The sequence below is a fragment of the Poecilia latipinna genome, unplaced genomic scaffold (genome assembly GCF_001443285.1).
Source record: "Poecilia latipinna isolate Pla-1442-1.1 unplaced genomic scaffold, P_latipinna-1.0 Scaffold27, whole genome shotgun sequence".
Classification (NCBI taxonomy): Eukaryota; Metazoa; Chordata; class Actinopteri; order Cyprinodontiformes; family Poeciliidae; genus Poecilia; species Poecilia latipinna.
This window is the reverse complement of record NW_015112643.1, coordinates 658,672-674,163: the sequence shown is the minus strand read 5'-3', so window position 1 is coordinate 674,163 and position 15,492 is coordinate 658,672. Positions and strand designations below refer to the sequence as shown.

The following is a 15,492-nucleotide window of genomic DNA, read 5'->3' as shown; positions in this document are numbered from 1 at the left end:
AATTTATGCTCAAGTTACAAACAGTACAAACCAAGATTCTTATCGTCCTCGGTTTTTAGTGAAAATCAGAATAGCACAGATGGCAGGTAAAGAACAGATGTTCCAAATAACAGACGAGCCTGCAACAAAGCTTTGCTCTGTCTAAGCACACACACCTGCTTAATGAGGAGATGTTTTCACACAGATATGGCCAATAAAGGATCTATAGGTGGTAATTATACTGTATGCCTGTAAAGACAGCAGGGGCTGGGTAGTTTAAGCTAAAATGCTGATCAAATTTGCTATCACACGTTCTCTATAATAAGTACAAAAATACTTAGAGCTCCATTCTAACTATTTACACCCATGTGGTTTTCAAGCAAACAAAGTTCTGTGGTGATAAACTAAGCGGGTTCTGATCTCACTCACCGGCTCGCACTGCGTGACCTTCTGGCAGTGCTGTAGCTTTTAGGAGGCGTTTTTGATCTCCTCCTGCTAACGTCCTCCTTCTTCCTGTCTCTGTTGATAAATGGAAGACACATACATCACCAACAAGTTGCTCATGTCACACAGCGGGCTCCAGGTGAAACTCTTCCACTAGGAACTCACCTGGATCTGCTTCTAGTTCGCCTGCCCCTGTCTCTGGAGTGGGTGCGTCTCCTGCGTGGGCTTTTGGAACGCCGCCTGCTCCTCGAGCTGGATCTGCGTCTTGATCTGCTCCTGGTTCGCCTGCGACTGAAGATCCAAGCGATACAACTTGTTAGTCAACACACAGACAAACGGTCCAGCTGCATCGTGTGTCTCAATAACAGCCATACCTGTGTCTTGAACGTGACCTGGTCCTTCTTCTTCTGGACCTGGATCGAGACCGAGAATGTTTCTTTTTGCTCTCCTTATCTGAAAGAAGCATAGATAGCACCTTAGATGTTTCATAATGCATTGCAGCTCATTTATTTAGCTTTATTAAAAAAACAAACAAAAAAAACATCCAAGGTAAGTAAAAGGGAAATATTCTAGCACTCACGTCCAGGTTCAATAGCAGCAGAAATGAGTGACTGAGCCTCTCTGACCCTCTTCATAGCCTCTTCAATCTCTTTATTTGACGCATCGGCCTTCAGGCTCGCACTCAGGTTCAAACCAGCAGCCAAGGGATTCAGTCTAATCAGAGAGAAGAGCTTACGCTTAACCTCTGTAGCTACACCAAATTGCTTTTATTCATTTAATTTTGGCGTCTTCGCACACTTACTTTGGATCCGTCATCATCTTTAGCAACTGATCAGCAGCCTGTAAGAAGACAGAAGATAGTGTAAAAATCTGAAGTGTTTTTGGAAAAACAGCAGCTGAACTAAGTGGCATAAAGTTTTCACCTGTGGGTTCATATTGGGTCCAGCAAATCCAAACGCTGCCATTGGGTCTATGGTTGGAGCACCAAAGGGGTTGGCTCCAAGCTGAAAAATGAAACAAATAATGTTTGTAACCACATGTGGCAAAACACAGGCCTTCAAGCAGCTAGATCACTGCTACTAAAAATGACAAATTAGGCAACAAAGATTTGAATTAGGCAACTTAACTAAAAAGTGGAACAGAAAGGGCAGTTCTTTGGTTAAAATGTATTTATGTCTCAGTACTTTTCACATTTTGTCACAGTGGCACCACAAACATCAATGTATTTTATCGTAATTTAACGCAACAGAAAACCATTTTTTTTAGGCTAAAAACACGTCCTCCTTTTTCAGACTTGCATTTAGTAAAACGTTTAAAACCATTCAACAATTACGCATTACACTGTGCATAAAAAAAAACACATTAAAGTCTGTGGTTATAATGTGCAAAATGTCAAGGGGTGTGAACACACTAGCAAAGTAGTGTACATGTTGTCCTAGTTAAAGTCTGCAGATGTGAAGCCTTACAGCAGGATTTGGGAGGGGATTCGGTGTCGGGAGAAGGCCTCCGCCTGGCAAGATCCCTGCAACAGCATTTGCTGGGGCCAAAAGGGACAAAGCCTTAGCCTCATCAGGAATAGATCCTACAGCAAAATAAAAAACAGGCATGAGGAGTGAAAGTCTACACATTTGGAAAATTCACAGAAGACGTTCTGAAAAAGAAAAAGAAAAAAGAAAAAAAGAAAAAAAAGAAGTCTTCTCACTGCATTTCTTCAAATTAGGTTCAACAAAGTGGTCACTTACAGATCAGAGTTCCCTACTTCAAAAAGTAATCATTGCAGTGACTTAACTATTGCTGGAATAAATCACACTATTCCAATGAACACTGCCAAGAATATATCACCTGAATGTGTTTTTTAAGTCATGAACCAAACGTTAGCAAGCACATCGGCTTCTCCAGTTGGGTGTGCCCTCAATTTTCATTTAGATGCTTACTGAAACAAGCGACTCACGCTGGCGGCTTCGCTACTAAAAGCACACAGAGAAAAATCGAGATACACACAACAGAGAGAATTTTAAGGATTTGGCAGGAAAACAAAAAAAAAAAAAAAAAAAAAAAAAAAAGCTATCAGTGTCTACTTACCAAAAACACATTTCAGAATGATTAAGTGGTTAGACTAAATGATAAAATTCAGGGTAGGTAGCGTGCCTGCTGTACATCATAGGCTAAAAATCCTTACCTCAACACTGCATCACTTAACCACACCTTGGCAGGGGATGAAGTCTTGAATATTTTTTTTTATTATTATTTAAAGCTATCAGCTTTACATGAAATACACAACACCTCTAAGTTTTATATTGCGCAGATTACCAAACACCTCATCATTTGTCTCAACCTATTCCCAATGCAACTTATTCACAGAAATCACATGACCTAAATTCAGACACACAACAGGGAAAACATTTAAACACAAGAGCACACTGGAGAGAGAAATTGCTGCAGGACACAAAACTGTTGGATGGTATTTTCTGCAGGGTCTGGTATACAGGACTGGCTGAGCCAGGAAAAAGAACTGTAAAACACAACAACAAAACAAAAAAAGACCACTGTTAAAAGAGAATATTGCACCAGCATTGTCATGTTGGGTGGATATTTCATACAATTAACAACAAGGAGTTTTATCATCAGTGACATCAGGCATCCAGTAAATGAAAAGAGTTACCCTTTTTGAAGTCCAGGTTTAGCTCACACTGAAAGAATAGGGTTATTTTAAGCCACCTTGATGTTTCAGATGCCTGGTTCTAACAAAACCAAAACAGCTAATGCCATTTCAAGGTCAACCTTTTAAGCATGAATGTGTCTGAATATATTCAATAGTCACTCAGCCACAACTAATGCTAAAATACTCAGTTCATGTAGAATTTTTTTTTTTTCCTGAAGCATCTTGTATGTATGCCGTTTTAGCAAAGTTTAATAAATCTAGAGATGCACAGAGAAACCGGCTGGTGACCGAAATCAGACAATTTATATGTTGACCTGCAGGTCAGAAAATAAAAAAATATTTTCCTGAATGTGCTACATGTAATCTCTAACAAGTTTCATACCTGAGTGCTTCTACAATCTGCAATGAGGATGTTTTACTCTGGGTAACACACTTAAAGCTGATCTTTTTAATTAGATATTAAAATCAAAGGAAGTGGATGTAGTTTAGAAATGATTTTCTGATGAGTCATGTTTGCTGTTCAGTCAGACTACAACATAGAGAGTTACTCTTTGTTTAGTGCTTCTTCACTAATTAGTTAACTATTTAACTTTCAGGTTTAAAAGGTAATGACACACATTTCTGAATCAGAAAAACAGAACATCATTCCAAGCCAAAAGTACTTCAAAAAAGTACCAAGGAAGATGAACATCTTTAAAAAAAAAAAATGGTTCCTATATTTTTAGTTTTAAGTTTGTTACCAGAGTTTTAGAGGTCCGAGTTAAATGCTGGTAATTCTCAAGGGAATATACCATGTACAGTTAGTAATGCTAACGTAACCCATCGTGCTGATTTCTAATATAAAATGCAAAAGAGAAATTAAAATGTCAACTCAGCATTTTGTCTGAGTAAAACGAAAACTAACGCCCTCAAATGTGGTGTGTTGCAGCTTCTAATACAAATGTGTTCTCATCGCAAGACTAGAAAGAAAAACTGAACAGTTATTGGAAAAGCAAAACCAGAAAAAGATCAAACTAATTTTGAAAGTTTACAGCAATATTAAACAAATTAGCCATAAACCTCATTGGTGCATCTCTTACTGAAAAAAAAATATATATATATATATATATATATATATTTCTGGTAGAAACCGTTTTAATGTCTGTACACTGACACATTTGGGTTTTGTTAAACATTTACAACATAGTGGTTTTTATTAAAACTATCGATTTCTTTTGCAGCAGTGAGTTAACACACATTTGTTTTTAGCTCCGTCTTCCAGAAAATTGACATTAAGAGTATGACTCTCTTGCACCAATATAATGCATGGCCAAGCAGCCCTTTAAGGGGTTGAATACATTGCATGTTAAGCAATGCTTCTAACCAGCAATTCACGTCTGATCTTCATACTCTAAACCACTTAAAATAAGAAAACAAAAAGAGGGAAAGAGAAAGTCCAGGCAGAGACAGAATAGAGGACAAAATAGGGGGTGGGGCTTGAATGCTTGCTGGCCTTTGCAAATGTCTACAATTCCCTGTTGGCAGGCAGACGACCATCAACGAGGGGGCTGCTTTTGCCTTCTTCACTACAAAAACCACACATACACACACACACACATACACACACACAAATAACAGAGAGAGGTTTAACAGTGGATAGTCCAATATGGGGGAAAATGTACATATGGCAATGTGCTTTTTGTTCTACTTTGTTTCAGAACTCTGAGGAGTCTGCACAGCCTGCTGCTGGGGGATGTTCTTGTGTGTAAAGCAGATTTTTGCTACATTACATAATTTTTTCTTTGTACAAGCAGCACCTGTTAAAAGCTAGACAAACTAAAAAAAAAAGAAAAAAAAGAAGATAAGATAAGCCAGAGATATAATCCACAAAAAGCAAGAACAATTGCACTGTGGTGTTACCTCTCTTGATTTAAGAAAAAAGGTAAAATCTGCTTTACACGCCATTTTACTAACCAGAAGAACCTGGAGTTTCTGTTTCAATCAATCTTCCTTTAAAATTATATGTAAATAAAACACGATAAGTTGAGCTGAGGAAATGGGATCCATTTAACTTGGTAACACTGTTACTTTTCACAAATAATGACATTCATTCAAAAGGAGCACGAGCAGAATGACAAGACAAACCTTCAGCAAACGGGACCACGATCAAAGCTCTATCCACAAAAACCGTATTGGTGAGATGCTGGGACACTCCCACAGACTCTGGCTCCTGGAACTTCACAAAGCAGACTCGGGAAGTCACCGGCATAGGGGAATCACTGCAAATGACGAATTTAGAAAAAAAAAATATAAAAATGCCCCAAAAGCTAAACTACTATCTCAAATTTTATAATTATTAAAAGACAGGGTATATAGTTATGGATGACCACCATTAGATGTCTCATCTTGCAACTGTGGGTGACATAAGTAGATAGATATCACTGAGACATGGGAATTGCATAACAGATCTCTTCAGCAAACTCACATAACCACATTGTCTTACAGTAGACCGACTTGTACACATAAAAAAAGGTTTTGAAAAAGCTGTTTTTCTTTAGCTTGTTTGTTTTTGCGATTAATGCTCAGTTTGGTTTATAGTTTTGAAAGCGGATCTAAGGTTGTTCGGGATTTAAAAAGAGCGGTGAAACAGCCTTTCACGCAAATGCTAATTCGGAAGCTAGCGTTAGCTTCAGGGACGTGCTCTGGTAAGCGTGCGGCCTACATTTCCGTTACACAAAAATATAGACTTTCACAGCTTTTTGGACCCCAGTTGAATGTACTTACATTTTACTAGCCTTAAATTTTTAAATAAAAAGCGAAGTAGTCAACTCACTCTGGCGGAAATAGCTTTAGTTCCTCGATGGTTCCCAGAAAACCAAACAATGTCCTCATCTGTTCCGACGTTGTGCTTGGCGACACATTGGTCACCTGAACCACCCGCGTCGTGTAACTCATTTTCGACACAACTACCGTTTTTTCAACAACAACAAAAATAGACACACGCGGAAACAAATCACTGCAGCGCCTATTCGTATCGCATTAAAATCGTTTTGTTTGCAAATAACCAACAGGACAAAGGTTAGATGCCAACTAGAAGAAGGAACAACTGCTGGACGTCGCGGCCATATTGGATAGTGCTTGAGTTTTTTGCGCATGCGTAAAAGGGAAGGACGTAAATACAAAGAAACATCTGGAGTTATACATTGTAACCTCTTTTTGGGTTTCGTTTATTTTCTCTTAACTTGATTTAATCAAATTATATAAATAGACATCGTGGCGCGACAAGATGAATATTGCACAAGAGATAAATAAATCGCCCTTAATAACCTACAGAGGTCGCCCTTTCCTCCTCTCAGTTGGTAAAACTTAGTATAGTGTACAAATACTGTATTTCAATTTAATTTCAGTACAAATATGGCTTCTGTTTCAATGTCTGTCACCAGACAGGTCAGAGATAAGTCTATTGAGAAATTTAAAACAAGGTCACAGAAACTGATGCTCACAAATTAAACAAATTCTCTCTGTTCCAATTGGCTAACCTTAAGTCATTTTGCAAAGAAGAATGGCCAAAAATCAGACTCTTGTGGTTTTAAAATGGTAGAGACAAAACAACTGAAAAAAAACTTGCAAAATTCCAGGGAAACAAAGTATTGCCTCACAGTGTGCATGCTAGAGAAGAGATGTGAATACTTCTGCTTGGCATGGTAGAGCATATCTGGGAACTATAGTTTGGCTCTGGATTGTTTTTAGTAAAATGAGGCAACCTTGTTGTCCAAACTATTTAAATTGAATGGCATGTGACTTATTGCACGTCACAGCACTGTGACTGGTGAAACATGCTTTTCTCATGGTGTTTTTTTTTTTTTTTTTTTGTTCCTTGATAGAACAATACAGACTCTGTTTTATGTCTAATCTCTTCACCTGGATTATCCTGAACAGAGGTCCTGTATTGCTAAAGGAAACCAAAGAATTAGTGTGCACGTTTTTATCTTATTAGCACTATATATAACAGTCTTGGTACGCCATAACCTGATTATGTTTTAATCCTTCACTGTTCCTGATACAGTAAATGTAATATTATTTCATATCTTATTGTAGCCTGTGTACCAACTATTTAATCAGAATTTATTAAATAAATAAAACTATTTTGCTAATTTAATCTGAAAATACTTCTACCACATTCAATTAGAGATTTCAGCTAGTAGAGGTTTCAGTTGTTCATTACAAAGACCATATATCATTTCTAGCATGCACATCTCCAGACAAAATCGTATTGGTGATTTTGCAGACTGACTGCAGCAATACAATGAAAAAAAAAAAAAAAAAATCTCGCAAATGTCTCAACACGGAAGCTCACGCAGTTATTGAGGATGACAAAAATAAAATCACATGCACCATTGCAACAGTTTTGCCAAGCATTGTTTACTGCAATACTCATCTTGCTCAATAAATCCGTTTCTGGAGGGGCCAGTCCTCAAGTTATCCATCAGAGGGATATAGAGACAAAGGGATTTTTGTTCACGGTGTGACATGATTGGCCAGGGGAAAGATTTACAAAACAGCGCAGCAACCGTGACGTTGGCAGGGAAAATAAATACTCCAAATCCACTGGAAGATCAGAGGCTTCCAGCTCAGAAGTGACCCACAGTTTTCAAAACAGTTTGCACTTGTGTGTTACTGACGCAGGAGGAAAACATGGTGAGCAGGTGAGTTTCTGGTGAAGTGAAATAACGTACATCGCAAAAGGAGGGCAAGCTTTGTTTTACATTTCTACTATTTCTGTATGTTCTTATGTGGATATTTTGTCTGTTTGCGACAGATTATTGATAGGCTTAAAAGTACACACTGCTTAGCATGGAACTGTTTAAATCTTATATGCAATGCCACACATTCCTCATATAACTTCATTTCAACATGCTTCTTTGTTACATTACTCTTTGATAACAGATTTGAACATCCGGCTGGTAGCTACAAGAAAATCTTTGAGACATGTGAGGAACTTGCTGAACCTCTGCCAACAACAGTCACAGGTTTGTTTTTATCACTGTGGTATTGGTGATTTTCCAATGTAGTTTTTTTTGACCATGTGATTGAAAAATAGATTTAAAAAAAAATTGCAGGTAGAATTCCTTCATTTCTGAAGGGAAGTCTTCTCCGTTTGGGACCTGGACTCTTTGAGGTTGGAGATGAACCCTTCTATCACCTCTTTGACGGACAGGCCCTCATGCACAAATTCGACTTCAAGAACGGCCAAGTCACTTACTACAGGAAGTAAGAATTTGAACACAAAACCACAGCCTTGTCATCTTCGGCACATTTGCAGAATTCACAATGATTACAATCAGCACAAAAATTTTAAAAACTGTGTGACATAAATGTTGATATGTCATGACTTTTTAGAACCGAAGTAATATTCTGTTTTGTTTCTTGTCTTGTTATGCAAGAAAAACAAAAATGTCATATTTAAGCACGACTAATTTTTAGTTCTTGTTTCTTTAATTTCTTGCTTCTTTCAGGTTTGTTCGAACAGATGCGTACGTCCGAGCCATCACAGAAAAACGTGTGGTTATCACTGAGTTTGGGACATTTGCCTACCCAGATCCCTGCAAGAATATCTTCTCCAGGTTGGTTGCACACGGATAATTTCTTTAGTTGTAGGGAATATTAAAATTATGCGTCTTTCCTAAAATGTATTTTTACCTTTTTTTTTTTCTTTGCAGATTTTTCTCCTATTTTAAAGGAGTTGAAGTCACAGATAACTGCCTGGTTAATGTCTACCCTATAGGAGAGGATTTCTATGCCGTGACAGAAACCAACTACATCACTAAAGTGAACACTGATACTTTGGAGACTCTGAAGAAGGTATTTCAGTGTAGCTGCAGACTTTGATGTGATAAAAGTTTGAAATATAGCTTCTTTGAGTTTGATATAGCCTAAACAGAGTTCCTGTGTAGTTTGGAAAAACGTAATGTTGGATTTAAGTTCTTTTTCATTCTGGATAGGTTTCAAAAAGAAATAATTTATAGAGAAATATCTGAAATTCCAGGTTTTATTTTGTATCAAGTTGTGCAAAACTTCCATCCATCCATCCATCCATCCATCCATCCATCCATCCATCCATCCATCCATCCATCCATCCATCCATCCATCCATGACTCTTGAAACATATGGATTTTTAACTTTAAATATATCGTAAAGCTCGTAAAAGCTATTTTTCCTATGCAGGTTGACATGTGCAACTTCGTAAACATTAATGGCATCACAGCTCACCCCCATATTGAGCAAGATGGTACTGTATACAACATTGGAAACTGCATGGGAAAAGGTGCAACACTGGCCTACAACATCGTGAGGATTCCTCCCACGCAGAAAGGTTTGGATGAACAGCATACTGAAACAAATTCAAAACCTGTGCTCAGTGTTTACTCCTGCATGGAGTTCATTGCAAGCTGCCTGGGAGGCTGGAACAGGGTCCTGGACCCGCATACTCCCAGTGACATAATCAGATCTTTAACAATGAAATTATTATTACCATGATTATCATATATGGTTTTAAGAACCCCAGGTTCCTAGGATGCTAATTTCTCATTATTATTATTATTGTTGTTGTTGTTGTTGTTGTTAATAATAATATATATTAATATTCTGCTTATGCCTTTTGTGAGGTTCTCCTGTCTTTTTATAAGTAAAACAACAGGAGGTTTTTTTTTCCACCTGCACTTCAAAGCAGCTTTCATTCCTTAGATAAGTCAGACCCTATTGAGAAGTCCAAAGTGGTGGTTCAGTTTCCCAGTGCTGAGAGGTTCAAGCCATCTTATGTGCACAGGTGGGTGTAGTTTTTTTTTTTTTTTTCCCTTTGCTTGTTCTCAACACTGTTGTGTGAAATCCAAGTTGTTAAAATGTACTTCCCTCCATCACAGCTTTGGCATGTCAGAAAACTACTTTGTCTTCGTTGAGACTCCAGTGAAGATCAACCTGCTGAAGTTCCTCAGTGCCTGGAGCATCCGAGGTTCCAACTACATGGATTGCTTCGAGTCTAATGAAAGCCAAGGAGTACGATTTTTAATCAAATTAAAACATCAGTCTGTATTTTATCATTTGTTCTCAGGCCAAATGTCTAACCTGTTATAAGTGAACCTTCCTAGACCATTTTCCATGTTGCCAAGAAAGACCCTGGAGAGTACATCGACCTGAAGTTCAAAGGAGCACCGATTGGCATGTTCCACCACATCAACACCTATGAGGATCAAGGATTCATTGTTGTTGACCTTTGCTCATGGAAAGGGTAGCTACATACAATTAGCAATTTTTGCTCAACCTGAATGTCTCAACAATGTGTTTGAAGCTGACATGTACTCTGGTCACTTGCAACCAACGTATCCAAAATACCATTTCTGAAAGCACATATGAGACCTTCAAACAGCTTCTACATGCGGGTGGCAACATGTCTCGTGTCGTCTGTTATTGGCTACAACAACAGAAAACCAGTATAGCCTTGGATTCACTTAGCATCACTTAGCACTAAGCATCATTTAAGACAACATTTATTGTGGCTTACCATCTCCATTCTTGTACATGATAATGAGCTCACTGTAGTCGAATGGCCTCCACTGTCACTGGTTTGCAAATCAAGAGAAGATGTTTGGGTTATGTTGAAACAGGAAACAAACATCACAAAAGTTTGCCAGCATCCTGTTGAGTCTATGGCATCTAAAATTAAAGCTTTTTTTTCTCAGCAAAAGCTGTTCTCTGCAAAGTGGTAAAAACCTGGCTCTAGAAATTTGTAGTAAATAGTGGCCAGTAAGCATAAATCTCTTGTTCTTTTAGATTTGAGTTTGTTTACAACTACTTGTGGCTGGCCAACCTGAGAGCCAACTGGGAGGAGGTGAAGAAGGCAGCCATGATGGCGCCCCAGCCAGAGGTGCGGCGATATGTCATCCCTCTGGATGTCCACAAGGTGAGGCATCAGAAATCCATAAAATCCTTCCACTTAGTAAACGGTTATGTGTTTTTAGTTCTCACCAACCATGTTATGGACTTTATCTAGGAGGAGCAGGGGAAGAATCTCGTGAGTCTGCCGTACACCACAGCCACAGCAGTCATGCATGCTGATGGGATGATCTGGCTGGAGCCTGAAGTGCTCTTCTCTGGACCTCGCCAAGGTACCAACACATAGTTTGGGATACATGCAATTTTTAGCAAATACTAGTAATCTCATTTTGTTCTAACACTTCTCTTTTCTTGGGTTTAAGCCTTTGAGTTTCCACAGATTAATTACCAAAAGTATGGAGGAAAGAATTACTCATACGCCTATGGCCTTGGACTCAACCATTTCATACCAGACAGGGTAAGATATTAAACGTTTTGAACTTAGAGAGAGAGAGACTTAAAATGTACTCATGTTAACTTTTTCTTCTAATTTATGTGTAGATCTGCAAGCTGAATGTGAGGACCAAGGAGACTTGGGTTTGGCAAGAGCCCGAGTCGTACCCCTCAGAGCCCTTGTTTGTCCAGACTCCAGATGGGGTAGATGAAGATGATGGTAAGTTTGATGGTATTAAATTAAAATAAACTAATATTAAAGCTGATTTACACACAAAAGATGCATACAGGAGTATTGTTAGGTAAGTTTCAAATCTGCTGTCTCCACAGGTGTCCTCCTTACCATTGTGGCAGCTCCTGGTTCCCAGAGGCCAGCATACATGCTCATTCTAAATGCCAAGGATCTGTCAGAGATCGCAAGAGCAGAAGTGGAGTGCTCCATTCCCGTCACCTTTCACGGGATGTACAAACAGTGATGATCCAGTCCAGTTGCATAAAGTACCACTCAGGATCTGAAACAATGATGACAATAAAAAGCACCTCCATGCCAGCATGAGGAGTCATTTTTAGAGAGAAAATGATTTTTGTTGCTTTGTAGTTCAAGTACAAATTACTAAGGGGATCATATTATTATGAATCTGAAGAAATGTCTTAAGAAAAGAACTGACTGTTTCGAAAATATGCACAACTTTAAGTAAATAACATCCTGGTGTTGATTTATTTCTACATATTTAATGCGATAGCACATGTAATGCAACATACTTTTTGAACATGCTGATGATTGTGGCACGAGTATTGTTGCTTGGCACCACTGCAACTGTGTTTTTTTTTTATTTTTTTATTTCCTTTATTTAACCAGGTAAACCCCATTGAGATCTAGTCTCAAGGGGGACCTGGGCAGAAGTCTGCAGTACACAGCAACCTGGTTACAAAACAAAATTGATTAATACTACATATACACAATTATAAAACAGATTAAAACAATTTAAAAACAGTAACACTGTTTAAAAGATTCTCGTTGCCTGTTGTTGCCTGTGTTACAACAATGACCCAAATAAAAGGTTCCTTAAACTCCATGAGACGCTATGCAGATGCTCTGTTTGCAGGGATGAAAATTCACTCACATCAGCATGAGGAACTCTTGAAATGGCTCCAGTGGTGAGGTTGAGACAGGTTTTAGATATGCCAACACATTTAATAAGATAAGACTGACAGTAGCCTTCATAGAATTATTTTCTTTTCAAACAATGCACTAAATTTCCACAAACCCCCATGCTCCCTTGTTGCGACTGTTTTTTTTTTTTGACATTGGAAAACAACATTTCAGTACAAGTATATCTCAGTTGAAATTATTCTTAAGGTAGAAAAACATCAGATTCTTCATCTTTACAATCTTGACAAAACCTCCATAGTTAATATGAAACTGCAAAAAATCCGCTTACATGTCACACATGAACTAGTCACTTGACGTTTGTTCCAGTGTGTTGCCAGAATCTGAAAAGTGCAACCACTCAGATCTTGCAGCCCTGCAAACTGAGAGTACTGAATGTTAAAAAAGACATGTTGGAAACAAAACATTCTTTTCAATGGCTTTATGGTGTATATTTGATTTTGCAGTGGTCATTATGGTGACGAACAGACAATTTTCAGAATTTTGTCCTTGTTGATCATCAGTTTGCATTATACATATAGTGTTACGTGTAAACAATCAAAAGACCTTGTACAGCAAGAAGGCATTTAACTAAAAACTGCTGGCTCAAAGCTAAAACTTTAAATAATGCATCAAAAGTTCAGAAGTTACACCCATTTATTACATCAACCCTCTCTGGGTGTTGGCTTTTTTCTTATTAATTCAGGACAACCTGAGAACATATAATGGTCTTGGATCAGTTTCAAGTTTTAAATATGCACTTGGTTGCTGTCCAAGAAAACTCTCAGATGTATTCAGATAGAAAGCCTTGAGTTCAGAACAAGCCAAATCAATATGAAATCTTAAAAAAATGGAAAGCAACCATGAGATCAACAAGAAGAAATAGAAGTGCAAACAAGGCAGATAAGTAATAGCAACATGTTCCCCCTCAAAAAAAAAATATCTTATTAGAGTAAAAAGAGCAAACAAATGAGAAATGTTGCCTACACATATTTCTCAAATAAAAGGATGGCTTTCCATCGATGGTAAATAACGACTCGTACTGACCATGATGTCACTTATGACAGCTCAAACCAAGTAAAACCTGTTCTTCAATGATGGAAAACAGGCATTTAAAGAAGACGACAAGACCATAATTTGAAGCAATGGTTTTTTGAGTATGGGACTGCAAAGATTTCAGCAGAATTAGAAGTTTGTATACAGACATTATGTTATGACAACATGTAAATATTGCTAAAGCAGTAGATCTAGAATTGTTTTTGAAAATTCAGTTAAATGCTGAAAAGTAATACAGCTAAACAGAGCACAAAGGTAACAAAAGAACACATTAAATGTAATATTCCTGCAAGGTTCCTGCACAGTTTTCATGTCAAAATTCCATACTTTTCTAAAATCAGATTTGCAAAAATCCCAAGCTTCAGCAACTTGATTCAAACCGAATAGGAAATAATAAAATCATAGAAAAGGATCAGAAACAGCAAAGAAAACAATGTCAACCTGTCATGACCTGGAAAATGAGTCAAAGTCAAAATAAAGTATGAAACACATCGCAATGTACTTTAGAAGATGCAGACCAAAAAAAGGAAGATCTTGTTCTAAATCGGTAAGCTTTAAGCTTTCAAATTTAAGAACTCTGCATACATGAGATTGGGATAGACACAGTTATGCCAGAAAATTGAGATTTTCTTTATCACTTCAAAAGCTGCATCATTACAGCCAATAAATAATAAATTGCAATTTTTCAATCATACGTCTCAAAATCTTGCACAAATTTAAAGAGCGACGTCTGCTGTGTAATATTTTTATACGAAGTGATGGTGTAAGTCCGAGAAGAATTTGCCAAACCAATCACGTGTCGTAACACTTAGCATACACAAACATATTGGGTAGAAGCAGCAAAAACATGGAAAAGGAGGGATTAAAATTCCAAACTGGTGCTGCCATGGTGCAACACAGAAGCCCTGATTATGTAGTCACGCTTTTCACTTCGCTGCCAGATTTCAGGATTGCATTAATGAAAGGCTCAGCTATTTACTATTTGTGCATTCTGTTGTGTTCCAGGTTTGTAATCACAATGTAACAAATTCAGGCCCCTGCGCTTGAATTCATCCAATTGGATATTGGGTGTTTTTGGTGATGTATGATATAACAACAGAAAGAGTGTGGGTATTTTAAATAAAAACCACAAATAGTTTCTCACCAATTTATTGTTTACACAAAGACTTAGCCTTTCCAAAGGGACAGAAATAAAACGATTACAAGAAATGCTCAGAATAAAGTTAAAACTGAAAAAAACAATAAAGGAAAAGCAAGAGGAAATCATTACGTCTCATTTTTACCTCTTACACCACAAAAGAAGTCTCAATTCTGGGACAGAGGTTTGCACATAAAAACAGTGTACAAGCTAGCTAGTAAATGTACTAAATGTGCAGTGGATTTAACACAAATGTGAAATAAAAACACAGTTAAACTGAAAAAGACAAAAAAAAAAAAACAACAATTTCATATAGCTACAAATCAGATGAACTATGGTAACTACTGCTACAGGGACTTAGAGTAAAACAAAACATTTGTGTTTAATAAATGAATCTAGCTTCTTATGTTAAACACGTGAAAAGTTTAAGTTAAATTGCCGAGATGTAGAGATGCACCCATCAGTCAATTTTCCCTTGATCAGCTTTGATTAATGATTGGCAGGTCAATTACTGAAGCATTTGTTTTTCCTAAATGCATCAAAACCAAGAACTCTCACAATTCAATTAACAAATCAACTAATATGCTGTATTTTGATGCACTTTTTTTTGCCCATATACGCTTTATTGCACAAATTAGGATTACACTGTCATACCATAACCTTCTGTTGGGCTCAAAACAAATGGCTGTATCAAGTTTTGTTTTCAAAAAATCTTTTAAGACCAATTACCGTATTTTCCAGACTATGAGCGCACCATACTAT

At 37.5% G+C, this 15,492-nt stretch overlaps 3 protein-coding genes across 4 annotated transcripts in view; 1 reads left to right on the top strand and 2 right to left on the bottom strand.

Annotated features, from left to right (window-relative positions):
- The window catches only part of LOC106951637 (serine/arginine-rich splicing factor 11-like), a 15,967-nt gene extending 9,761 nt beyond the window's left edge, over positions 1–6,206 (bottom strand). For both annotated transcript variants that reach the window (XM_015039293.1, XM_015039295.1), the window contains exons 1-9: positions 5,898–6,206; positions 5,210–5,343; positions 1,890–2,005; positions 1,347–1,427; positions 1,226–1,263; positions 1,004–1,137; positions 798–876; positions 589–714; positions 409–498 (exon numbers count right to left, since the gene is read on the bottom strand). In XM_015039293.1, the coding sequence (XP_014894779.1) occupies positions 409–498; positions 589–714; positions 798–876; positions 1,004–1,137; positions 1,226–1,263; positions 1,347–1,427; positions 1,890–2,005; positions 5,210–5,343; positions 5,898–6,019 (920 nt within the window). In that variant the 5' untranslated portion in view covers positions 6,020–6,206. The remainder of the gene's footprint in view (positions 1–408; positions 499–588; positions 715–797; positions 877–1,003; positions 1,138–1,225; positions 1,264–1,346; positions 1,428–1,889; positions 2,006–5,209; positions 5,344–5,897) is intronic.
- A 1,453-nt stretch (positions 6,207–7,659) lies between these two features.
- LOC106951621 (retinoid isomerohydrolase RPE65) lies at positions 7,660–12,090 on the top strand. The gene is made up of 14 exons (XM_015039268.1): positions 7,660–7,770; positions 8,012–8,094; positions 8,185–8,335; positions 8,581–8,688; positions 8,785–8,926; positions 9,290–9,437; positions 9,809–9,890; positions 9,985–10,117; positions 10,210–10,349; positions 10,892–11,021; positions 11,112–11,226; positions 11,317–11,411; positions 11,495–11,606; positions 11,717–12,090. The coding sequence occupies exons 1-14, from the start codon at positions 7,760–7,762 to the stop codon at positions 11,860–11,862; spliced, it is 1,596 nt and encodes a 531-aa protein (XP_014894754.1). The 5' UTR covers positions 7,660–7,759; the 3' UTR covers positions 11,863–12,090.
- Positions 12,091–14,725: 2,635 nt separating this feature from the next.
- Positions 14,726–15,492, bottom strand: part of LOC106951651 (RING finger protein 11-like) — a 7,623-nt gene continuing 6,856 nt past the window's right edge. The window contains exon 4 of the mRNA XM_015039304.1: positions 14,726–15,390. The gene's annotated coding sequence lies outside the window, so the exon portion shown is untranslated. The remainder of the gene's footprint in view (positions 15,391–15,492) is intronic.